We start from the raw sequence: 26,464 nt of genomic DNA, 5'->3' as shown, positions 1-26,464 counted from the left end.
CAATAAGTGTCTTCCCGAGAAAGTGCCTGTTTAGTCAATCAAACTGTTCTACTTTCGGCCCCAAAACTTACCAGTCAGAAGCATATATAGGACAGAACTGAGAATATTGCGTTTGGGACTGGAACATAAGGGTCTGGCTAGGTAAGGGCGGATGCATGAGGTTCTTGATCAAAGCAGGCACTGTTAAGGACAGCCGCATCCGGGCGCTCCGGCCGCAAGCTGCCCTCCGCGCCAGGGGTCCTTAGGTAGGAGGTTCGGGGTGACTTTGGACGTCCGTTCATCCTAGGTGTAAGTACTACTTACCCCTGGGCCTTGCAGATTTGATCTTTTCTGCTCCTGTAGCCGAGGCCGCTCCCGCAGCTATGTTACGCCGGATCCTCGGTCAGGCCAAGAAGCATCCGAGCGTAAGTTCGTGACACCTTTTGCAGTGTTTTCACTTGCCATCCTGTGTCCAGCTGCTGTGCCTCATTTCCTTGGGGACTTCCTCATTCACGCTCTTTAGCCGTTTCTCGGGACTGGACCTTGGCTCACTTGTGATATTCTCTTAGTTCCCCCCCCCCCCCAGCCCTTCAGTTCTGACCTTCCGCGCCGTGCGCTAAGGGTTTGGGGCTGGCAGGCGGAAAGTGAGGGGTACCTTTGAGGAAAATAAACTAGTGAATTTGGAATAGTCTGATGGTCGCACCCTCTTGTAAGCTAGCCCGACGCGGGGATAGTGGTGCGCCCGTGTGGGTTAGAGACCAGCAGATCAGGTTTCCTATTTGTTATGCCATCTCTTTAAGAATCTCGTACTGCACTGCACCACCAGGCCTGTGGCAAATACAAAGGTCTGTAATCTTGGGATCCTCAGTTTGCTTGACGACCTGAGATTTTGGGGGAGTTTGGTAGCGCAGAGGTGAATCGGAGTTCTTCTGTATCTTAGTTTTCTCCCCATTTCCCCCCAGCACATCACCGTGCCAGGATCCTAAAACCCAGTCCTTCAGTCTTTATCTTAAACCCATTACCTAACTACGCATTAAGCATCGTGGTACATGTCTTCAGAGATTTATGCCTGTAACCGATGCTTGTCGTAGGTATGTTTCTGTTTCGTCTCTTTATTTCACGGAACTTAAGTGTTTCATAACACCTATATCAAGGCAGGCCGAGAAGTTGTTTCACAAGTCTCGAGATAAAAGAAGCTGGGAAATTTAATGAGAACGTGTATAAATATTAGAGAGGCGGAGAAGACTTATATTCCTGGAAATTTAAAAATTTGAATATAATTTTTTTCCACAGTAAACCAGAATCATCTTTATGTCTTTTGGAAATTCCATTTCTTTTGAACATAAGAAATCTTACCCAATATAAGGTCTGCCTTTATTCAAATTTTCAAAGAGCAAAAAATAGCAGTTTGAGACCTGAGAATCATTGTGTAGGAATTACTCTAGCCTTTCTTTTATAAGTATCTAGGTATTTGGAGCTGGCTATTAAATCTTGTCTATTCTTGTCTAGTTGATCCCGCTCTTCATATTTATTGGAGCGGGAGGCACTGGAGCAGCAATGTATGTCATGCGCCTGGCATTGTTCAATCCAGATGTCAGGTAAGTGCTTAAAAATGTTTAGAACTTAGGCTGCTTTGGGAGCCAGTCTTTAGGGGAGGCAACATCAAGTAGTAGAAAGAGCCTGTTTTATAGTCATATATGGGAAGTTCATATCCTGTTGTCATTTTTTTTTCTGGTTCATAAAATTGTCTGAATTTCTTCGAGTCTCATTTTTCTCATCCATAGAGTAACACTGCTAATTATTTGGAGTCTTGTCAGAATTGAGATAAATATCTGTATAAAATACTTAATCAGAGGTGCTGATACATGTAAATGTTTTTTTCTGTCTGCTTTTCCCCAATAAGGAATGTTTCTCTTTGAAGTTAGAGAACCAACAGGCAACACAAAGGTTGATTTATTGTTATTCTGTACTTTATATATTCTTTAGTGAAAGCCAAGTTAATTTTTTTTAAGTTTTATATCTTTATTTATTTTTGAGAGAGAGTGCATGAACATTAGCAGAAGAGGGGACAGAGAGAGAGGGAGACAGAATGGGAACCAAGCTCCAGGTTCTGAGCTGTCAGCCCAGAGCCTGATGCCACACTTGAACCCATGAACCACGAGATCATGACCTGAGCTGAAGTTAGCACCTAACTGACTAAGCCACCTAGGCGTCTCAAAAGCCAAGTTTAAGGTTTCCCGTGAAAGGGATAGGGACAAATAAACTTGCCAGGAGGTTCTCTGTTCTACTCTACTTTCTAATTAATACATGGGATTGCTAATTACAGAGCCGTTCTCTGTTTCAACTCTAAGGAAAACAACATCATACTTAGTCTAATAGAAAATGAAATCTATTCAAAATATTAGCTCCTTAGGAAATTCAAAACTATTTTAAATAGTGCTTTATTACTATAGCGGTTAAAATGTTTGTTTCTTTTAGTTGGGATAGGAAGAATAACCCAGAACCCTGGAACAAACTGGGTCCCAATGATCAGTACAAGGTAAGCTACAAAATTTTTTCAGAATTAGTAGAAAGTGTATTTTAATACATTTTCTCATGTAGTAGTATTTTTGAAATTGGATATACATGTAAAATTCCATTATAATGAACTTTTGGAAGTGCCAGATTGTTTTTGTGAAATTAAAATGGCATATTTCCCTAGCAAATATTTTCTTCTAAGGATATTTTATTCACATACCTTAGACTCTGGCTGTGAAATTAAGATAATGTTTTCATTCTCCTGATTTGACTAAGGAAAAAAGAGGTGGTAGAGCTATCATGTATCATTTTCTTAGATCTTGAATAGTCTAGTGCAGTGTTTTCAAACTTCAGTGTACATAGACCTCCACTGGAGAGATGGTTAAAACACATATTGTTCAGCTCCATGCCCATACATTCTTATTTAGTTGGTCTGTTGTGGAGACTGAGAATTGGCATTTCTAACAAAGTTTCAGGTGATGCTGATGCTGCTGGTCCATGGACCACACTTTGAGTAGCACTATTCCAGTGGATAGCTTGGTTGGCTGTTCTTTCTTGTTGGTGTGGTTGAAATATTTCAAGTGAGGGAAATTAGGAAGAACTGAAATTGGTTGAAACTTAAATTTTACCATGAATCTTTTACTAAACTTTTTAACATCTTCCCTGAAAGGTAATTTGTGGAACTACTCTTTACAGAATGAGTTTATTGACTGAAACCATTTATTTTTTCTATTGAGATATTGGCATATAAAATTATGTAAGTTAAAAGTACACAAGGTGTTGGTTTGATAAAATTTATATATTATAGTATGATTACTATAGTAGCATTAGCTAACACTTGTCACATAATTACTATTTTGTATGTGTGCGTTGAGAACATTTAAGACCTAGTCTCTTAACAGCTTTGAAGTTTATAATGCAATATTATTGACAATAATTCCTATGATGTGTATTAGATCTCCAGGATTTATTTGTTTACTAGTTGCAAGTTTGTACGCTTAGAGAACATCTACCAATTCCCCCATCCCTAGCTCCTGATAACCACTGTTCTACCACTTTTACATGTTCAGCTTTTTTAGATTCCACACATAAGTGATATCATGCAGTATTTATCTTTTTCTGTGTGACTTATCTTAGTATAATGCTTGTCACAAATCTGAGACCGTTTATTAATTCCCTAAATACAACCTTCCTTATGTATAAAAATTTTGCATGCAACGGCTAACTCTGGAAATGATAAAACCAGGGCAGCTTTTTTAGGGTATAATTCACATTCCATACGACTTAACTATTTAAAGTGTATATGTAACTCATCACATGCACTTTCCAGCGTATTTGCTTGCTTCATTGAAAGAAATAACAATATGCTTAAGCATTCTCAAGAATGGGTGCTGTGACCAGGACCCTTTAGTAGATCTATATCCATTATGGAGATGGAAGCTGTTATTACTGATGAGAGCAACTTTTAAGGTAATTATCGCCTTTTGCTGATTCCAAGCTTTCCACTCAATTGTCTGATCATAATTTGGCTCCCAGTTCTCTAAATGGATCTCCCTATAAGAAACAAAACTGTTCTGTCAAAGCCAAATGAGACATCTAACCTGTGTGTTAACATGTTACTTCAAAAAAAAAAGATAAATGGTCATCATGATTTATTTTTTGTCTTTTACAAGTTTTTTAAAGTACGTTCTAGAGAAAATGATTCCACATCCAGTAAACTTTAAAAAAGAAAGAAACAGGCTTCGGTCCTTCTATCAAATTGTGTATTAGAGTCTCTCGGTAGGAGTAGTTCAAAAAGCTCAAGTGATTCTGATAATGAAGGCAAATTACCAGTGCCCTGGAACATGATAACACATGTCAGTATGAGGACATGTGAGTTGGAAATGGAATGTTGCTGCAACAAAAATCTAATTTGTTTGGCATGAATGGGATGAGTAGCTGTGACACTGATTTCAAGATTGGAAAGATGAATCATAATATGACAAAATATTTGATAAAGTATCACCTGCCGAAACTTAGAAGGTGGACCATGTGCCTAAAGAGGTTTGTGATAGAAGAAGATTTGGAAAACAGGATGTTAGTAGACTGTTAGTGGCTCTTTGCCAAGAGATGAACTTGTAGGAAAATTGAGCAATTTGCAATCAGAAATAAAAGGGAACCAAGTCCAGAAAATAAGCCCAGAGTGAATGAGGCCTGCTACTGCTAAACACAAACAGAGAAATAAACTAGATTATTTTTTCATTCACTACCTACCTAAGAAAATGGGGATTTAGGGTTTTTTTGGTGGTTTTTATTTTTATTATTATTTTTTGTTTGTTTGTTTTTTGGCCTATTAATATCAGGTTTAGTGTCATGACTCTGGAAAATCATGTGGGGACATGATAGCTCCCATCTCTGAACCAGTGTGTGGTTCCCCCACTGTCCTTTGTCATCTGTCCTAAGACTGAAATGGACAATTAAGGATTATTTATTCAGCTCAGATTTGCAATGAAGAGAACATGGAAGCAGTCAGCTTACAAATGGCATATAATGCGAGTGAAACATAAACCTTTGTTGTTGTAAACCATTAAGTTTTGGGGGTTATATGTTGCCCCTTTGCATATCTAGCCAAATGTGGATCAACGAGAGGACTAAAATAGGATTTAAGTGTTAAAGACCCAGTAGTATTTCTCAATTGATTAAATGTCCCAAAGCCACAATCAGAATATGTCGTGCCTTCCCAGCTATTGTTCCAGGGACCTTCGAGGTAGCCACCTAATATTAAATTGTGAAAGGAATGGGGCATGGACGCTGAGGAATAAAATAGGCTTGAAAATTATTTCATTACTTCAACAGAGAATTTTGATGCTGGCACATGGAACCGAATAGAAGCAAAGACATCAGAAGCCTGCTTAGTTTTGAGAAAATTGGCAAAGATATTATGACCTTTCCACTCTGCATGAGTATAGGGGCTTCATCCTGCTTCTCATTCATTGTAGAGTCCATGACTTCATGTTTCATTGCCTCTTTTATAAAGTAAGAATGAATAAGGCCATGATAAACATAAAGCATTGTGCCAAGTGTCTGGCATCCATTAGAAGAATCCAAACAGTGTTTCTTTTCTTGATATATAGTTTATAGTTCTTTTATAAATAGTCTCTCTAGTTTTGTCAACAGTGTTAAGGATAGCACAGAATTAGTTTCTTTTAAAAAAAAACTCTAGATTCAGTTGCTTCATAAGAACACTGTCAGAACAAAGATTATTGCTCTATGAGTTATTTGTACTTATTTGTCTCTGCAACTTTGTGTATATCTCCAAGATAAGCTTTACAACCTGAGAATTTTTTTTTAAACTTTAGTAAAATAAGAATTTTTCTTATTCTTTATCTCAGTTTGAGATAAAGAAGTTAGAGTATGTTTGGAAAAATAAAGAAGAGGGTTTGAAATAATAGCTAAAAATTTATGACTGCTTAAAAACCGTGAAAAAAATGTTGATGATTCTGCAGTTTTAGTTCTTTTGGTGTTAAATAATGTAGTCTTCAAGTAATTGTAATACAACCTCTTCAATTGTTCTCTGGCACAGGAATGGGCAAACTATTTAAGAACTTTTGTACCAAAGGTGGTCAGATGGTGAGATTTTGATGTAATCTGGCTTAAGAAATTAAGGGAACATACTAACACAGTTCTTCTGAGATAGATGAAATATTTCCCCCTTACCAAAATCCTTATTAAAGAACTGGGATTTCAGTGTCTTTCTTTGGATGACTTTTATATTGTTAAATATCTGTAATAAAAATTTCATGCCTGTAATTGTAACTGTAGAAGCAAAATAAAAGTAATTTTAAAGCGCCTGTACCATCTCTGTGTATTTGATGGATTATCTAAAATATCTTTCTTCTTTTCCAAGTTCTACTCAGTGAATGTAGATTACAGCAAACTGAAGAAAGAAGGTCCAGACTTCTAAATGAAACGTTTCACTATAAAGCTGCTTAGAATGAAGGTCTTCCAGAAGCCATCCGCACAATTGCCCACTTATCCAGGAAATATTTCCCCTCTAAATGCACGAAATCATGTTGATGTATTGTGTTGGGGTTTACACTGACTAATAAATATCTGAAACTTGATATGTGTCACTATTTAATGCTGAAAATCTGCTTTGAACTTTATAACTAGGGTATAGGAAATAACTTAGAATTTAAGGAATTTCTTGAATTTACATCTGTCTATAATTTGAAAATAAGACCTGTTCAAAACTCTTCACTTTTTGCATAGGCCTTTGGTAACTTCTCTAGAGTATATTTAACAACTGAAAGTAGAAATTATGCAAAGACAGATTGAGAAGAGTATTCAAGTGTCTTCGACATTGGCAAAGTGGGGACAGGGACCTCTGGGTTTCTGCTACTGACAGATGTCGAAGTATGTGACATTGTAAATAATTTTTACCATGGCAGTCTTTATGCTGAAGATTTTCAAGGTTATCAGATATTGTAGTTGGATCTGAGCTAGTGGCCATTTATGCTTTTATTGATAGGACATAATCACACAACAGATTGCTTAGTCAGTTCCTTACCTTAGTGAAGTCACCAAGCAAAGTTGCATTTAAATACTGATGTCTTGGGTTAGCATTTATGTATATTTGATGAGTTGCAGTTTTCAGAATTTGCAAATGCTTCCTAGTAGATCCTTGATAAAAAGGGAGCCAAGCAAAACTTACTAAATTTCACTTCTTTAAAGTTTATTAACTCACCCTGATCAGGTTTTACTCTTATCACTTTACTAAAATGCTTCTGTTAAGGTGATCCAGTGACCTCATGTTTCTTAATTCAAAAGTCTTTGTCAGTACTCACTTTGACCTAACACTTAACAGCTGACATAACTCCTTGAAACATTCTCATCCTGTAGTTTCTAGAACAATATACTTTGTTTTTCCTTTTACATCAATGGCTTTCCTACTCTGTTAGTGATGCACTTCCATCTTTGTCACGCGTCATATTGGAATGCTTCAAAGGAAAAACACTTAGGACCTTTTCACTATCGGTAATCCTTATCCAGTCTCATTTTCAAATACGATGCTGTCCAAGGTAATTTTTCAGACCCAATGTTTTTCCATATGTACGTGTATTATATATGCCTACACATATTTTATATGGTTATATCTGTTCACTCAACCTCTCCATGTGGATGTCTAATAGGCATCTTAAATTTAACACATGTCAATTCTGAATTTGTTAACCTCTCAGACTCCACATCTACAATCTGCACTCTAACTCTTTAATCATATCGGTTTATAGGAACACCATCCTTACAGTTCAGGCCAAAATCCTTGGGAGTCTTAACTTTTTTGAATACCCTAATATATCATTAAGTCATGTTCTATCTTCAAAATATACCCAGAATCTCACTATTTTCAACACAGTTTCTCCCTTACCACACTGATTTTAAGCTACTGTCAGCTAATTTCAATTACTAAAATAACATCTCAGTGAGTTTTCCTGTCTGTAGTTCTGAACACAGCAGCCTAAGTGATCTTTAATATATGTCAGAATATGACAATCCTTTGCTCAAAGCCCACCAACATTTTCCCAATTAATTCAAAAGCTAGATATTTCAACCTTCTGACTCCACTTTGTTCTCTACTTGCTCACACACCTACCCTAAGTGGATTTCCTTGATCTTCCCATCAGATAACATTCTTGCCACAGGGATCTGACCACCTCTGGTTTAGAATTCTCTTTCCCAAATATTGGCATGGCTTGCTCTCTCACTTTTTCTGGTCTTCCTCCAGGGTTACAATGAAGCCTTCCCTGTCCAAAATTTTGCACTCTGGTTCACCCTCATCACTTTGTGTCCCTTCCCATATCTATTATCATCTAAATATGTAATTAGCTTGCTTTGAAATCTCTCCCCTCACTAAAATGTAAGCTCCATCAGGACAAGTATTTTTGTCCATTTTGTTATATCCATGATATGGATATATTATACCTACATTGGTACATAACACATAGTTGGTGTTCATTAAATACTTGGTAAGTAGTAAATACAGGGTCAGTTCATTAAGCATCCAGAATGGAGGGTCTAGGTTTAAGTGGGCACAAGTGACTCTTGATGGACGCAGAGAATCCGAATTAGGGATGGCGAAACACCTTTTAACAAAAGCACTCTGAGCTATCCTCCCTCATCACCGCACCCCAGTTGATAATTTTTTCCCCAGTTTATAATTTTTAATAGGTTTTTAAATTTTCCAACTAGAGCATTATGCTTGTACTGAAACAGCATAATTCTGGAATTTGAAGGTTATTTTCTTTCACAACACTGCAACCAAGATGCCGAGATGAATGTGAATGAAGAAAGGAAAAGAAGTACAGGTGCAAATAAAACCAGATAGATCCTTTTTTTATTAAAAAAAAAGTTCTTGAGCCCCAAATACTATAGTCATCATTGCCAAAACTCCATTTTTTCTTTCCAATTATAAAAGCTCAGTTAAAATAATTCACAGAAAATATATATCTAAGGCTTGTTTTTATTGTGGTGTTGAGAATATGTTAGATGCTAGTTGTAACTGCTTTCTCAAAAATGCTCAAATGTGGTATTCAGGAAACTCATTATTTTTACAGATAACAGTTACTATTAAGTAAAACAGACCATATACAGTAATTTGAAGTTTAAATTTAAAATCAAATAATGAAATATATTATACATGGAAATTATACGTACATTTACTACACTTCGACATTTCCATTGTAAGTTTATCCCTTTCCTCTGGGGTCGTTGGTAGAATTCATTTTTTGGAGGAAATTTCTCCTTCCCTTGATTATGTAAAAAATGAAAACGACAAGAGAGGCTTATAAGAGGGCATTTTATAACAGAATGAAACTAATAGCAATAACATTATTCAGCCAGGCACCACACTAAGCTCCTTACGTGTATTCATTTATTACTAATTACAACATGTATACAGACATTACTCCTCCCATCTTTTTTTTTTGACAAATAAGGAAACTAAGGCATAAAAATATGCCCAAGGTCAAACATTAGCAAACGGTGGAGCCAGGATTTGAATCCAAGGAATTTTATTTCAGAATTCATTGTCAGAGCCCTCTTGAACTGTCCCATAGGGTTGTCTTTAGAATTAAATAAGATACTATATGTAAGAGGCTTAGTGGATTTCCTAGCAGAATAAGCATTACTTATGTTATTAGCTATTTTAATTATAAACCCTGGAGTTTATTTCTTCCTTTCCCTCTATTAGAAACTTTAATCAGAAACTTATTAAAAGCCATGTTGTGTAAAACTTAAAAGTACTATTTAGTAAAAGCTTATTCAACTATCTGATCAAATGATGCCTTATTGTAAATATCTTTGATTTCAACATGTGGACAAGGCGGACTACGTTTTATACCAGAGCTCTAAGACTTAAGAAGTGGGATGATACATGTTTCTCACTAAGTTTGCTAAAGCAGGGCCTACCCACAGAGCATGCCACAATAATATTCCACCCTCTCTGGTTTGCATTGTGACTCAGTGAATTAAAATCTTGATATGCAGGTCATCTGTTCTGGGTTTGAAATGATACTGAATTACTTCATGCCCGATACTGAAAGAATTCTTTGATGCTATATGAATGGCAAGTAGCATCTGGAAAAAATCCTTAAGCCCTGCTGGTGTGTGTGTGTGTGCATGTAAATCTTAAAAGGCAATAGCTTATGCACTTTATAATAATGGTTTCCTGTTTGTTCCTAACCAGAAAGGAGATAATGCTACATAAGATTTTTAGACTCCATATTAATTCATCCTAAGTGAAGATACTTTGCAAACTTAATTTGTTTTAAACTTTCAAAGAGTAATTTATCCTTACCACTTATCTAGTGTATTTAAACATCTTAAATTGCAAAGCAACTTTGTTAGAATTCTGTAAATTGCTTTAGTCTATAATTCTTATAAGTATTTTGTCTGATGTTCCCTCATGATTACTTGTAGCAGTGGTGAGCTGGTAAATGTTTAACAACCAGCCTTCTGGGACAAGAATCCTGATTTTTAGCAATTTTTTGCCAGTTTCTGTTATTGGCAGATTAATGCCTTCCCCCTCAAAGCAATCCACTTCCTAATACCTGGAACCTGAGAATGTATTAAATTAGATGGCAAAGGAGAAGTAAGGTTGCAAATGAAATTGATATTGTTAATCAACTGACCTTAAAATAAGGAAGTTATCCTGGATTTTCCAGGGATCTGTATAATCAGAAGAGTCCTTAAGAGTGGAAGAGAGAGACTGAAGGAGAAAGTCACAGAAGGTGTGACTACAAAATAACAATCAAAGAAGTACAATGTTCCTGGCTTTTTAAAGATAGAGAAAGGGGCCATGAGCCAAGGAACCTAGGAGGCCTCTAGCATCTAGAAAATCTGAAGAAATAGATTTTCTTAGAGCATCCAGCAAGAAATTCAGCCCAATGACTACTACCTGATATTACTAAAACGTTAAATTTGTGTTGTTTTAAACCCCTGAATTCATGGCAATTTGTTCTAACAACAGTAGAAAAATAAAACACCCACCGTAGCTGTGCCCAAGGCACCATGTTGGTGTTATTGATCACAGGTTGGGAAAAGATAAGAACATTCAGCTCTTAGGAACTGATGTGAACTGGTTCCTGCACATCACTGACTGGATTCAAATAGTTCTGTTCATTTTCTTATATTTTATGGTAGAAGAATAAACTAGATTAAAAAATGACATAAAAATCCCATACTATCAATAAGCCACTTCATAGTACTTACTTTTTCTCTGGGTTGTTGGCAGCTGGAAGGTAGGAAGTGAGCCGTGAGGGAGGGGGACAGATATGGGGTAAGGTTATCACGTTGGTTACCTCCTGAGATGGCCTTTTCATATGAACAATGGTACAAATGACATTCCATGGAGTTGAGCAAAATAAAGTCTCTAAAATGGTTTTAGATTTTTACACAAATATGAAAACCGTTGCTCTTTGACCAAGTGTTTTTTTTTTTGAGGATTTTTTTTAATTAAAAATTTTGAGTCATGTAGGAAAAAGTATGGAATTTGGAATCATATGTAACTTGAGTTTAGTTCCTGTCTAGCCAAAAGACCAAAAAGAAATGCAAGAGAGCAAAACACTGTAACAGAAATGAAGAATGCCTTTGATCGGCTCTATATAGACTGGATATGGTTGAGAAAAAATCTCTGCGCAAAGGAATATATCAATAGAATCCTTAAAAACTGAAAAACAAAGAACAAAGACTGGAAAAATTTAACAATGTCCAAGGACTCTGGGATAATTATAAACGGTATAACATACATATAATGGAAATACAAGAAGGAGAAGAGGGAAAAGGACAGAGGAATATTTGAAACAATAATGATTTACATTTGGCTAAAATTAAGGTCAGAAAGCAGACCACAGAGCTGGGAAGTTCGTGAACAAGCAGATAAATTCCAAAAACAAAACAAAATAACAAAAAAACCCAACCTATTATTTTCAAACTATAGAAAATCAATTTTAAGGAAAAAAATCCTGAAAGAGAAACAAACAAATGTGCTAAGAAAGGAGAGAAAAGGGGTATATATAGAATGCTCAGTTAAAACCACAAGTAGCAGACAAAGAGAAGAAGACAAACATGGGAAAAAAGAACAAGGGCAACAAACAGAAAACAATGACAAATAAGTAATATGTTATTCCAACTATATCAATAATCACCTTGAATGACAATGACCTAAATGTACCAATTAAAGAGATTGGATCGGAAAACAGAGTGGATCAAAAAACAACATCCAGCTATGTGTGGTCTATAGAAAGGCATATAGATTAAAAGTAAATGGATGGATAAAAATACATCATGCTAACACTAATCAAAAGAGAGCAGGAGTAGCTATTACAATTTCAGACAGTAGATATCAAAGCAAAGAAGGTTATCAGGGATAAAGAGGAGTATTACATAATAATAAAGGTATCAAATCTACAAGACAACATCATAATCCTTCAAGTGTATGCACCTAACAATAGAATATCAAACTATATGAGGCAAAAAGTGGTAGAACTTCAGGGAGAAGGAGAAATGGATGAATCATCATGGTTGGAGACTTCAACACCCCTCGATCAGATATGGATGGATTCAGCAGGCAGAAAATCAGTAAGGATATAATTGAACTCAACAATACTATCAATCAATGGGATATAAGTGACATCTGCATACTACTTCATCCAGCAACAGCAGAATACACATATTTTTTCAAGCTTACACAGAACGTTCAACAAGACAGACCACATTTTGTAACATAAAACATATCTTAACAAATTTAAAAGAATAGAAATCATGCAATGTCTGTACTCAGACCTCAATGAAATAAAACTAGAAATCAGTAACAGAAAAACAACTGGAAAATCCCCAAATAAGTGGAGAATAAACAATAGACTTCTTCTATTTTTTAAAGTTTATTTCTTTGAGAGAGAAAGAACATAAATGAAGGAGGATCAGAGAGGGAGAGAGGGAGAGAATCCCAAGGAGGCTGCACACTGCCAGTGCAGAGTCTGACATGAGGCTTGATCTCGGCTGGGAGATCATGAGTTGAGTCAAGATCATAAGCCAGTCATTAACTGACTGAGCCTGCCAGGTGCCCCTAAACAATACACTTCTAAATAACAGATGGGTCAAAGAAGAAGTCTCAACAGAAATTTAAAAATATTTTCAATGAATGAAAATGAAAATAGAATGTATCAACATTTGTGGTATGCTGTGAAAATAGTATTAAGGGAAATTAAAGTACTGAATGCACATACTGGAAAAGAAGAAAGATCGTAGTCAATAATCTAAATTTCCACCTTAGGAAACTAGGAAAAGAAGAGAAAATTAAATTCAAAGTAAACAGTAGAAAAGGAGTAATAATTTGAACGGAAATCAGTGATAATGAAAACAGGAAATCAATGAAACCAAAAGTTGTTTCTCTCTTTTTTAAAATTTTACTGTATATTTTATTTTTGTGAGAGAGAGACAGAACATGAGCAGAGGAGGAGCAGAGAGAGAGGGAGACAGATTCTGAAGCAGGTTCTAGGCTCTGACCTGTCAGCACAGAGCCTGACATGGGGCTCAAACCCACGAACTGTGAGATTATGACCTGAGCTGAAGTCGGACGCTTAACCGACTGAGCCACCCAGGTGCCCCAAAAGTTGTTTCTTTGAAAAGATCAATAAAATTGAGAAGTGTCTAGCCAAGGCAGCTGGAAAAATGGAAAAAAAAAAAGAGATAAGACACAAATTACTAACATTAGAAACGAAAGAGGGACCATTATGACATATCTCAGAGATGTCAAAAGGATAATAAAAGAGTACTATGAACAATCCATGAATATGATAATTTAGAAGAAATAGACCAATTACTTGAGCAACACAATTTGTCAAATCTCACATGGGAAGAAATAGACAACCTCAATAGGCCTATATCTTTAAAACAAACTGAGTCAGTAATAAATAACCATCAAAAGCAGAAAGCACCAGACCGAAACGTTAATGGTGGTGGATTTCACCAGTTAGGGAAGAATGATACCAATTCTCTACACTCTCTTTCAGAAGATAAAAACAGAGGGAATACTTTCTGATTCCTTCTCTGAGACCAGAATTACCCTAATAGCAAAACCAGAAAAAAAGACATAACAAGATACCTGTAGATCAATACTTCTCATGAACTTCAGTTCAAAAATCTCAAAAAATATTAGCACAATGAATGCAACAATATATAAAATAATTACACTAAGTGGGATTTATCCTGAGTATGCAAGTCTGGAGCACACTTGAAAATCAGTTAATGTAATCCACACAATCTCATCAAGAGGCTAAAAAAGAAAAATTGCAGGGGTGCCTGGGTAGCTCAGTTGGTTAAGTGTCCAACTTTGGCTCAGGTCATGATCTCCAGGTTTGTGGGTTCAAGCCCTGCATCATGCTCTGTGTTGACAGCTCTGAGCCTGGAGCTTGCTTCAGATTCTGTGTTTTCTTCTCTCTCTGCCCTTCCCCTGCTCATACTCTGGTTCTCTCTCAAAAATAGACATTAAAAAAAAAAAAGAAAAATTGCATAACTATATCAATAGAGACAGAAAAAGTATTTGACAAAACCTGATGATAAAACCTTCATGCTAAACTCTAAGTATCTAGGCTACAGGGAAGTTCCCTTAACTTGATAAAATTTGTCTGCAAAAACCCTATAGCTAACATCACACTTAATGAGAAAACTTTCCTGTTAAGATCAGGAACAAGGCAAGGATGGCTTCTTACCACTCCTTTTTGACATTATACTGGAAGTTTCAGGTAAAGCAATAAGACAGGTTACCTGGGTGGTTCAGTTAATTAAGTGTCCAACTTGGTTTCAGCTCAGGTCAGCTCAGGTCAGCTCAGTTGGCTCAGGTCATGATCTCATGGTTTGTGAGTTCTATCCCCACTTTGGTCTCTGCACTGTTACTGCAGAGCCTGCTTGAGATTCTCTGTCTCTTCTCTCTTTTTGCCCTTCCCTTGCTTGCATGCTCTCTCTCTGTCTTAAAATAAAGAAATAAACTTTAAAGCAATAAGACAATAAAAAGAAAGTAAAGTATAACATTTGGGAAGGAAGAAATAAATACATTGTCTTTGTTCACAGATGATATGATCACCTGTTTAGGAAATCTGAAACAATTGACCAAAAAAAGTCTGAAACTAATAAGTGACTGTAGCAAGGTTGCAGGATACAAGGTTAATATACAAAAATCAATCATTTAGGGTACCTGGCTGGCTCAGTCAGAAGAGCATGTGACTCTTTTTTTTTTTAATGTTATTTTTTATGTTTTTTTTTAAATTTATTTTTGATACAGAGAGAGACAGAGCATGAGAGGGGGAGGGGCAGAGAGAGAAGGAGATACAGAACCGGAAGCAGGCTCCAGGCTCTGAGCTAGCTGTCAGCACAGAGCCTGATGTGGGGCTCGAACCCACGAACGTGAGATCTGACCTGAGCTGAAGTCAGAGGCTTAACCGACTGAGCCACCCAAGCGCCCCGAGCATGTGACTCTTGATTTTAGGGTTGTAAATTTGAGTCCCACACTGGGGGCAGAGATTACTAAATACTAAATAAATAAATAAATAAATAAATAAATAAATAAATAAACTTAAAGAATTAAAGAAATCCATCATTTTCCTGTATACCAGCAATAAGAAAATGGAATTCAAAATAAAAAACATAATACCATTTATATCAGCATCCAAAACAAGAGAAATACTTGGATATAAATCTAACTAACTAACTAACTATATAGTTATATATCAATTGTATATAATTTATATGAAACAAATCTATAAACCCTGACAAAAGAAATAAAATAAGTAAATAGATAAGAGATGTTCCATGTTCATGGATAGGAAAACTCAAAAATTTCAAGATGCCAGTTGTTCCCAACTTGATCTATAGATTCAATATAGATCAAATTCTTGGTAGGTTATTTTGTCGATATCAACAAAAAGGATTCTAAATTTTATATGGAGAAGCAAAAGATTCATAATAGTCAACACAGTATTGAAGGAGAATAAAGTTGGAAGACTGAAAATACCCAACTTCAATACTTACTACAAAGCTACAGTAATCAAGGCAATGTTGGTACTTGCAAAAGAATAGACAAGTAGATTAATGGAACAGTATACAGAGCCCAGAAAAAATGGTTCAGCTTTGGAAAACAGTTAGGTGGGTTTCTTATAAAACTAAACAGGATTCTTAGTATTTACCCAAAAAAGTTGAAAATATGTGCCCTACACAAAAACTGAACATGGATCTTTATGACAGCCTTGTTCATAATTGCCAAAACTTGGAAGCAAGCAAAATGCCCATTAGTAGGTGAATGGATAAATAAACTATTACATCTAGGCAGTTGAATATTATTCAGCACTAGAAAGAAAGGAGGTATCAAACCATGAAAAGACAGGAAGAGCCTTAAATACATATTATTAAATGGGAGAAGCCAATATGAAACGGCTACAAAAATACTCTATGATTCTGACTTTATGACATTCTGGAAAAAGCAACACTATGGAGACAGTAAAAAGTTCAGTGGTTGCCAGGAGTTGGGAGTGGTGGCAGTGGTAAGGAAGGGATGAATAAGTGGGACACAGGATTTTTAAGGCACTGAAAATACTCTGGCTAACACTGTACTGATAGATACTTGTCATTATACATTTGTCCAGTCTCAGAATGAATAATACCAGGAGTGAACCATAATGTAAACTATGGACTTTGGGTGCTTGGGATGAGTCAGTATAGGTTTATCAGTGTTACAAATTGTAACACTCTGGTTAGGGATGTTGATAGTGGAGGATTTTATGCACGTGTAGGGACAGAGGGTATTTGGGAAGTCTCTGTACCTTCCCCTTAATTTTACTGTGAACCTAAAGCTACTCTATTAGAGTGTGTGTGTGTGTGTGAGAGAGAGAGAGAGAGAGAGAGAGAGAGAAAGGAAGAAGGTTTAAGAAAAATCCAGAATGTTACTTCCAGCCTAGATTCTTTCCCCCCTTGGACCTCCCATAATACATGGTCATGGATTAATTTATGATGGCTACCAAAACTATGTATAAATCTATTTCCGCATTTTACACATTGTGAGTGCAATACTGAGGTTTTCTGTGTGTCCAGGAGAACAGCATCTGTACTTGTTTTGCTCATCATTATATCCCCAAGGCCTGACTGTGTCCCTACTTAACAGGCCCACAAGTATTCATTGATTGAGTATATAGAACATAATGTGATTGCATAGGCTTTTGATTTATAGACATTTTCTCAGTGACTGTATAACTTAATTTGTAGATGGTAGTTGAATTTTGAATGAATGTTTAGAAGCAAAAGCTCAAGTGCTTATAGGTTATTAAAATGAAAATAAAATGCATTAAAGTGTGTTTTTTTATAAGCCTGAAGGGATCACATATAAAACAGCAATGAAATAGCGGTTGAGAAAAACCTAATTACTGACAGTTGTTTACTATGTAGACACCTTATATGACATTTCTAGATGGAAGGTATTAATTTGAATTACTCTAGAAAAATAATGTATGTAGGCATTTGTAGTTTATCATTATAATATGGTGATATGCCCCCTTTTTACTAGAATCCCACAGTGCCTAACAGTCATGAATAAATTTATAGACTTGTTTTTCATATTGAAGCAAAATGACTATGAGCATTAAATGTCCTTTCCTTTTAGTTTCTTTACTCCAGGCAAATAAAACAAAAGACCTAGTGGATAATGAGAGTAAATTACTCCATGGAGGAACAGAACTAGAGGCCTATTATTAATTTTCAGGTCCATAAACAAGCAAAAAAGTCATATTACTGGTCAATATTGGTAAAAAATAATTTTAATTTTAGTTTTGAACTGGACTTTCAAATAACTGTGATTTTTGAATTCAAGTAAGTGTTGCCAGGAGAAGAAATGAGTGTGATATTTGCTGGTATATAAACATGTAGACTTGATTATAGATTAGAAACAATTGCAAGAAATACAGTGCTATTTATTTATTAGAATTCAGTGAGAATTAGTTCACTGGAAAAAAAACAAAGACATTTTAGCTAATTTATATTGCTTCTTAAGAGCACAAACCTAATGAAATATTGCATTAGGAAAGAATTGCTTAGAAAGCAAAGCACATGGAGAAACATTGAGTAATCAGACTGCTAGGGATAAAAAATAAAGCTTCAGGAATTAGGGGGATTAATTTTGCTTTTGCTTCTGTAATGGATAGTGAGGGGAGAGCAGGAAACTCATGTTTGAATGTGCAAGGCTATTTGCTCGGGTTCTCTCACTTATTATCCTCCAATCAGTCCTATTTGGCACATTATTTTATTTTCATATAGGAAAAATGAAGTTCAGAGAGACTGATTGAATAAGTGATTTTAAAGTCACACTACTAGCTTATAGGAGCAGGTATTTGAATCCAAATCTATGTAGCTCCAAGATCTGTTTTCTTTCTACTATCCCATACTTCTTCTCTGGTAAACTCTTTCTCCTTGTCCAACTATACCTGTCAGGACCGCACATAAAAAGTGTCGGTAATTTTGAGTACTAAGGCCATTTTTGCAACATGATCTTGCTTTACAAAACTACAAACCTGGTGGGAGTGGCTTAATCTTTCCTTTAGTGTAACTTGCTCTTTTCATTGCCTTTGGGCTATTTTTATTCCTGTTTTCACAGATGAAGAAATGAGTATAGCAGTTATTAAGTGAATTCCATATGGTTACATAGACACAAATTGCTGAAATGGGATTTGAAACCAGGCAGGGTAATTCCAGAGCACACATGCTTAACCACTATGCTAAAATGCTGGGCCTCATGCAGGGGAAAATATAATCCTTCTTCCCTGCATCAGGTTTCCTTATCTTCTGGTAATTTAGACTGTAGAAAAGTGGCTGAGGATAAGGGGGTGTGTGGGAGGGAAGTGCAGAGGGAAGGGAACTCAGGTGCAAGTAATTACTCTGGTGATTATTTTATAGTTTACACCTGCTCTTGGTATATGTGGTAGGAGGCAGGAAAGAAAAGGTATATTCAGACAGTGATAAATAGGGATATAAGGTATAAGGTTTATAGCATAAGTTGTGTGAGCTGATAGTAAGAGATGAGACTGAAAATGTGTGTGGAGGACAGATCAAAAAAGGAGGAAACGATTGAATTTTATATGGTAGTTGAGGAGCATTTGATAGATAATCATTAGGATAGAGGTTACCTTTCAGAGATTAATCTGATATATTTCGTATATGATCAATTGGAGAGACAAGACCCTTTTTTAAATGTTTATTTATTTGTGTGTGTGTATGTGTGTGTGTGTGTGTGTGTGTGTGTGTGTGTGTGTGAAAGAGAGAGAGAGAGAGAGAGAGGCAGAGAGCAAGAGAGAGGGAGACACAGAATCTGAAGCAGCCTCCAGGCTCTGAGCTGTCACCACAGAGCCTGGCATGGGGCTCAAAGTTGTGAACCATGAGATCATGTCCTGAGCAGAAGTTGGAGGCTTAACTGACTTAGCTAACCAGGCATCCTGAGACCTTTGAATTAGAAAGTATATCTGAAAAGCCGTTTGAAAAATAATATACATTACATGTATTCATTAAGTAAATATTGTTAAAACAGGTTAATCTCCCTGGCTTAGTTGGGCTACAATAACAAAATACCATAGACTGAGTGGCTTAAACAACAGAAATTTATTTTCCCATGGTTCTGAAGCCTGGAAGTCTAAGATTAAGGTAACTACATGGCTTAGTTTCTGGTGAGGACACCTCTTTTTAGCTTATAGCCTTCTCTCTATGTCATCACATAACGGGGAGAGAGAGAGAGAGAGCAAGAGTGAAAGAGAGAGAGAGAGACAGAGTGTAAACTCTCAGGTGACTATTTTTATGAGGGTATTTATGTCATCATGAGGGTATTACCCTTATGATTTAATCTATCCCTACTTACTTCCCCAAAGCCCCATTTCAAATGGCATTACATGGGTGTTTGGGGCTTCAACATTTGAGGGAACATAAGCATTCAGTTGATAACACTCCAAATCTTCATGTCTTAGTACAATAGAATTTAGTGAAGTCCAACACAGGCGTTCCTTGGCAGGAAGATTTCAATATGGTTCATATTCTGGAATCTTTCTGTGTGTGATACTACCCTTTAATAGCACCTTGGACTCTTCTGCGTTTATTTGGCAAATGGGTAAAGGGAATAGAAGATCATACATGGGAAGTTTTATAGGACACATCTGCAAGTGGTTCATATCACTTGTCACACTCCTTATGCAGTAACTCCTTGATATATCAATAGCTAACTGCAAGGGAGACATACTGGACAATGTACTTCAGCTGTAATAGTCAAGATAGATTAGGTTTTGCTATTGTAAAAAGCAACACCAAAAGCTTCATTAACTTCACTAATGAAAATTTATTCTTCCCTCATAGACCATTTTCGAAACAGGTCAGTGAGAGAGCTCTGCTTTTCAAAATCACTCTGCACCCTAAGCTTTTGAGGACCTTACTTCCTAGGCTACTCTTTTGATCACTAAGAATTTGACTCATTTCCCTTCTCTCAAGTAAAGTGGCTACCTCCTAATTTGCATCTAGACATGGAATTAGCCTCAAAGTTAAGATTGATTCCTGAGTGATACACTATAGTTTCTATATCAGGGAATAATATGTAGTAATTTCTAAATTAAGTTAGGATATAGCTCCTCTTAATTCAGAGATTTGAGAAGTATAAGACAAACTATATATTCCACATATTAAATATAGTGGTAGAATAGGGATAAGATATTCACAATAAACATTCTCATTCAGAAAGAGGAACAATGGGCCAAAAGTCTCTGGCCTATTAATATTCCACAATCTCTCTATGTTATAGGATCCCCAACCCTGAGGATAAAGAATGCTCCTTGATTGGGTCATTTCTATTTTCTAGGAGGTGCCGCCCAGTCCACTGTTCTCTGTGTCTCTCAAGTCTTGCTTTTTGAAGATTCTCCTTTCCATTATTCCTCTCAGTTTTATCTTAAGTGAACATTGTAGAGTAGGTCTTCCTTGGAGGCTAAGTAGCTTTTATTCAACCTGTTTCCTGTCCAAGAAAGTTTGGAAGCAAAGGGTCATTCTAAGTCTTAAACTGTCATAGGTATTTATAGTATAGTATAGTATTGTCATTTTTAAAAAGTTTATTTATTTTGAGAGAGAGAGGGAGGGAGCATGAGCAGGGACAGGGCAGAGAGAGAGGGAGACAGAGAATCCCAAGCAGACTCCATGCTGTATCACAAATTGTGAGATCATGACCTGAGCCAAAATCAAGAGGCAGACACTTCACTAACTGACTGAGTGACCCAGACACCCCATAGACATGATTTTTTTTAAAGAAAAAGGGTCTTGTATTTAATAGGCATTTAATATGATTCATTACTTTTATGTGCCAGTGACACATCCATAGTTCTTTTCTAGACATACGTAGTTTTACTAACTTTTCTGTTTCATCCCCATTTGCTCTCTTTCTCTATTACTTTCACTCTCATAATTTTCCCCTGGTATCTCAGCTTAATTGGAGTACCTTGGACTTACCAGACTTCAGTGGCAGAACAAACCCTTGGTTTACTTTCCCTGGGTCATTTCAACCAATTATAAACACATAATGAGTACCCACTCAACTTATTCACAAACTTTAGGTTTGCTCTCTGTTAGAAGGCTGTTTTACTTGGTCTTTCTTGCTCAACGGTCTTCCCTGTTTTATCTTTAACCATTTGGGTTTGAGGAGTTACCTCTTCTAACTCTACAAGTCACCAAATTCAGGCATTCTTTCTAAATCTTCTATTCCTGCTTGTTACTAGCCAGTTCTTTTCATGACCTTCTCATTTTCCCATAATACCTCATGGAATGTAGACAACACCAACTAAAACATACTACTAAACTTCTCTTTCTAACCGTTTCCCTTATGGCCACAAGTTCATGAAGTATATAATTTTCCACTTAAGTTATTCAGTTGTCAGGTCTATCAAATGCTTTGGCATGGCATAGTATTGGCAAATCATATTTTCACCTTCTGAAAAGAGTTTCTCAGAGTTTCCTATTGTCTGAACACAATGCCACATTTGTTAGGTTAGGTTTTGTTGTTATGGCAGTAGCTGACCGGTAAGTACAAATTTATGCTTTTTTTTTTTTCAGGATAGGACATATGTAGAATAAAAAACTCCCAAGTCTCAGTGATTTACTAAACTAAAATTTATTTTCCTTTCATTCTAAATTCCTGGTGTGGATTGGATGAGAAGTTCTGTTCATAAAGGACACTATGGAATTAAGGGTAGTAGAGGTTTAATCCAAAAACCACTTTCTTGCAAAATCATAGGGTGACCAAGCCATTCTGGTTTTTCTAGATCTTTCCCAGATAAAGTATTAAAAACCCTGCTTCCCATGAATGCTCGTTAGTCCCAGTCAAACCAGAACTCAGACTGTTCCCAATCTTAAATCTGGAAGTCCTATGTCCCAGGAACCCCCTCAGTTTTGGGCAAATTGGGATGGTTGGTCATCCCCGTGTAATCCCTGAAGCAGTGGGAAGGAAATGTTGCTCTTAATGCATAAGCCCAATAATGACACTTATTACTTCTTCCCGTTGACCAATGCAGCCAGATGTCATTGCCTAAAATCAAAGTGGGCAGAGGAGAACAACCTACCACATGTATGTAAAGCAGAAATATTTAGTGAACAGCACAAAGAACTATCACACTAGTTTTGTGCTCAGGAAGAAGACAAAAGAGTTTGATAAGCAGTTGGTTAGACTACAGCATGTAAAAGGAATTGTAGTGGCTTAAGATGCTAATTTATGAAAAGTTGCACAAATAAAAGCAATATAAAATGGTAAAATAGGTATTTATTTCATTAAAAAATTTTAATGTTTTTTATTTTTGAGAGAGAGAGAGACAGAGACAGAGTATTAATGGGGAAGGGGCAGAAAGAGAGGGAGACAGAGGATTTGAAGTAGGCTCTATGCTGACAGCAGAGAGCCTGAATCAGGGCTTGAATTCATGAATCTTGAAGGCATGACCTGAGCAAAAGTCAGACGCTTAACCTACACTACCACCCAGGCACCCCAAAACCAGATGTGTATAAAGTGATCCAGAAAATAAATCAGATCTGAAAGAAAACAAGATCTGCTTTTGAACTATAAATTTGAATTTGGTTTTAGTTAGTATATGTACATGTACATATGATTGTGGAGATAATACATGTTGAATTTTATGATCTGTTACACTCTGAGGGTGAAATTTGGAGAATATACAGGCAATGAATACAGATCAGCCACTTGTAGAAATTGCTGTTTCTGAGCTCAGCAAATGTGAAAATGAACTTTAAGGATTTCCAAGTCTATTAGTTACGAGAGCACAAGTTCAGAATAATAGTCAATCATTCCTTCATGTATTAATTTATTCAGCAAATATTTATTGAGAGAAAAACACAGAGACAGGGACTAGGAATATAGACATATAGCTAGCTCCCTTCTTCTTATTGGGGGATATAGGTGAACAGGTAAATATGTTATAGATTGTGAGGAAATGAGCAAGATATTAAGATGCAGAGCAAAAAGAGAGGGCAAAGAATAGGTAGGAAACTTAAACAAACTTTTTTGTGTGTTTATTTATTTTTGAGAGACAGAGAGAGTGTGAGCCAAGGACGGTCAGAGAGAGAGGGACACATGGAATCCGAAGCAGGCTCCAGGCTCTGAGCTGTCAGCACGGAGCCCAGCGTGGGGGTCCAACCTACAACCGTGAGATCATGACCTGAGCCGAAGTTGGATGCTTAACCAACTGAGCCACCCAGGCACCCCGGAAACATTTTGAATAAAGTTGTAAGGGAAATTCTCTGTGAGCATATCATGTAGCTGAAACTGGAAGGGTAGGCATGAGATGGCCAAGGAGGAGCTGGTGGAATAGCTCTATAGTCACCTGTGTTAGCAAGTACAAAGGCGCTGAGCCTTGAAAAAAGAGCCACATGAAACTTACATAGCTAGAGAGTAGTCATTGGAAAACTGGTACAAAAATATGTGAGAGAGGAGGTGGGAGCCAGGCTAGAGTAAGGGGACTGGACTTTATTCTGACAGTAGAAAGATTTTTATTCAGTGAAGTGATGTGACCTGTTTTTGTTTGTTCTACAAAGAACAGTCTGATTGCTGTTTGGAGAATGGATGGAAGGGGGCAAGTAAAGGCAAGAAAACTAATTAGGAGCCACTTTCAACAATCTTGTTAAATTAAAATTACCTTTGGATTAGAGTGGTGGCAGTGGGGATGGAGAGAAGAAGATGGACTTTAGATCTAATGTGGAACTAGCAGCAATAGAACTTAATGGATGTAAGATGAGAAAGAGGGATTAAGAATGATTCTTTAATTTTCGGCTTGAGCAACTTAATGAGTAGATGTACCCTTTACCAACCTATGGATAACTTAGGAAGAAACTAGTTCTATGAGAAAAATCAAGATTTATGCTATGTGTTAGATATCCAAGTGGGTGTATCATGTGAGCACGTGGATATGAGGGTCTGGAGACCTGGAGAGGAAGCATTTATGAGCCATCAGCCTATCGATGATATTTAAAGGTAGGGTAGTGGTTAAGAATGTGTAGGTAATATCATATAGATACGGAAAGGGAAAAGATCCTGGACAGATCTGGAAGAATTTCAACATTTAGAGATTTTGCGGAGAGAAAGGAGCAGAAAAGGAGAATGAAAATATGCAGCTCAGAGAGATATTGTGTAGTGTTAATGGACTCCAAGTAGGGAGAATTTTTCAGGAAGGGTGGTGCTGGTGGACAATTGTGCTATTGCTGAAAAGTTCAATAAGAAAAGGACAGAAAATACCACATTTGGGAACATGCATATTGCACATGAGCAGTCTCCATGGAATAGGTTGAAGAATGAGTGGAAAATGAAGAAATGGAGCCAGTGAGTATAGATAAAGATCTCCAGGCATACAATAATCATATTAAATATAAATAGCTGTATCATAATTAAGTGGCAACTTAATAAACTAAATGGAAAATTTATCAGTTCATAATTATATTACTTATCTCTAGATGTAAATTAATTTTTTTAGATGTAAATTAATTAACAGAGGATTATAGTAAACATAGAACCTTACAAAGAGGAGACCAAAGTCCAGTAATCAAGTGGTTAATCCATCAGGCTCAAACAGAGAGTGACAGTGAACCTAGAGGGAAGAACTATTTTCATTATCACAGAGCTGACTTGTGGAAAGCAAGGAGAATTCTTCAGATTTCATTATTGTGTGAACAAAAATTTCCTCAATACTATTTCTCTTCACTTTGCTTTCTTACCTACCGGACAGTCTTCTCACTAATAATTTATTGTCCCCAAATAACTTGATACCAGAGAGAAGGGAAAGAGAAACATAGAGGAACTTTGATGGAAGACTACAGATGAAAGGATTTGTTTGAGAGATAAGAGGTGTTTCTTTTTTCCTAAGAGTCAAGTAGAGAAAATAGTATGTAATCAGACACAGCAAAATATGTAACCAAGTTACTTCTCTACAATGGTATACTAGTCAGCTCAGGCTGCCCTAAGAGAGTACTGCAGATTGAGTGATTTAAACAGAGACATTTATTTTCTCTCAGTTCTGGAGGTTGGAAACTCATGATCAAGCTGCTGGCAAATTCAGTTTCTGGTAAGATCTCTTTTCCTGGCTTGCTGATGGCTATCTTCTCCCTCACATGACTTTCCTTCTGTGTGTGTGATGTCTCTTCCTCTTCTTATAAGGGCACCCATCCTTGTTTGATTAGAACTCCACCCATATGATCTTATTTAACCTTAATTACATCCCTAAAGGCCCAACCTCCAAATATAGTTACTTTGGAGGTTCAGGTTTCAACATATGAGTTTTGTGGGAGGACATGATTCAGTCCATAACAATTGGTTTTACTATTCTTAATAAAAGAGGGTACATTCTTTTTGACATTTTTAAGTAATGTGTACTCATTTATTACAGTTTGATTATGTTCTCGGGCAAGACGTGACAGGCTGGGAGTGGGACTTTGTATAAATGCCAGGAACTAAACAGGATTGCAAAATGGAGTGGTAGACATAAACAAGTGAGTTTGGGAGAGTGAGGACAGAGATGAGAAACAGACAATATTGTTTTTGTTTTTGTTTTTTAATTCCCCAATAGGTTAACATAACATAGTCTTGGCTTCAGGAGTAGAACCCAATGATTCATCACTTACATTAACACCATTTCTCATCCCAACAAGTGCCCTCCTTAATGCCCATCATCCATTTTCCCCATCTCCATCAACCCTCAGTTTGTTCTTTATATATATTTTTAAATTTTTTAATGTTTTATTTATTTTTGATACAGAGAGAGACAGAGCATGAGAGGGGGAGGGGCAGAGAGAGAAGGAGACACAGAACTGGAAGCAGGCTCCAGGCTCTGAGCTAGCTGTCAGCACAGAGCCTGACACGGGGCTCGAACCCATGAACGTGCGA

The 26,464-nt window shown here is 36.6% G+C and overlaps 1 protein-coding gene across 1 annotated transcript; it reads left to right on the top strand.

The window, feature by feature from the left end:
* Positions 1-241: 241 nt before the first annotated feature.
* On the top strand, positions 242-6,599 carry NDUFA4 (NDUFA4 mitochondrial complex associated). Its single transcript, XM_029929565.1, has 4 exons — positions 242-404; positions 1,489-1,577; positions 2,458-2,518; positions 6,383-6,599. Exons 1-4 carry the CDS (start codon positions 363-365, stop codon positions 6,437-6,439), a joined length of 249 nt encoding a protein of 82 aa, XP_029785425.1. The 5' UTR covers positions 242-362; the 3' UTR covers positions 6,440-6,599.
* Positions 6,600-26,464: the final 19,865 nt, after the last annotated feature.

The sequence above is a fragment of the Suricata suricatta genome, chromosome 2 (genome assembly GCF_006229205.1).
Source record: "Suricata suricatta isolate VVHF042 chromosome 2, meerkat_22Aug2017_6uvM2_HiC, whole genome shotgun sequence".
Classification (NCBI taxonomy): domain Eukaryota; kingdom Metazoa; phylum Chordata; class Mammalia; order Carnivora; family Herpestidae; genus Suricata; species Suricata suricatta.
The sequence above is the reverse complement of the archived record's forward strand: the minus strand, read 5'-3'. Positions and strand labels throughout refer to the sequence as shown.

Excerpts from the sequence above, each read along its gene's own strand:
- NDUFA4 (XM_029929565.1), top strand. The coding sequence starts at position 363 with ATGTTACGCCGGATCCTCGGTCAGGCCAAGAAGCATCCGAGC. Across the intron at positions 405-1,488 it reads AGGCCAAGAAGCATCCGAGC|TTGATCCCGCTCTTCATATT; the intron begins GTAAGTTCGTGA and ends ATTCTTGTCTAG. Across the intron at positions 2,519-6,382 it reads GTCCCAATGATCAGTACAAG|TTCTACTCAGTGAATGTAGA; the intron begins GTAAGCTACAAA and ends TTCTTTTCCAAG.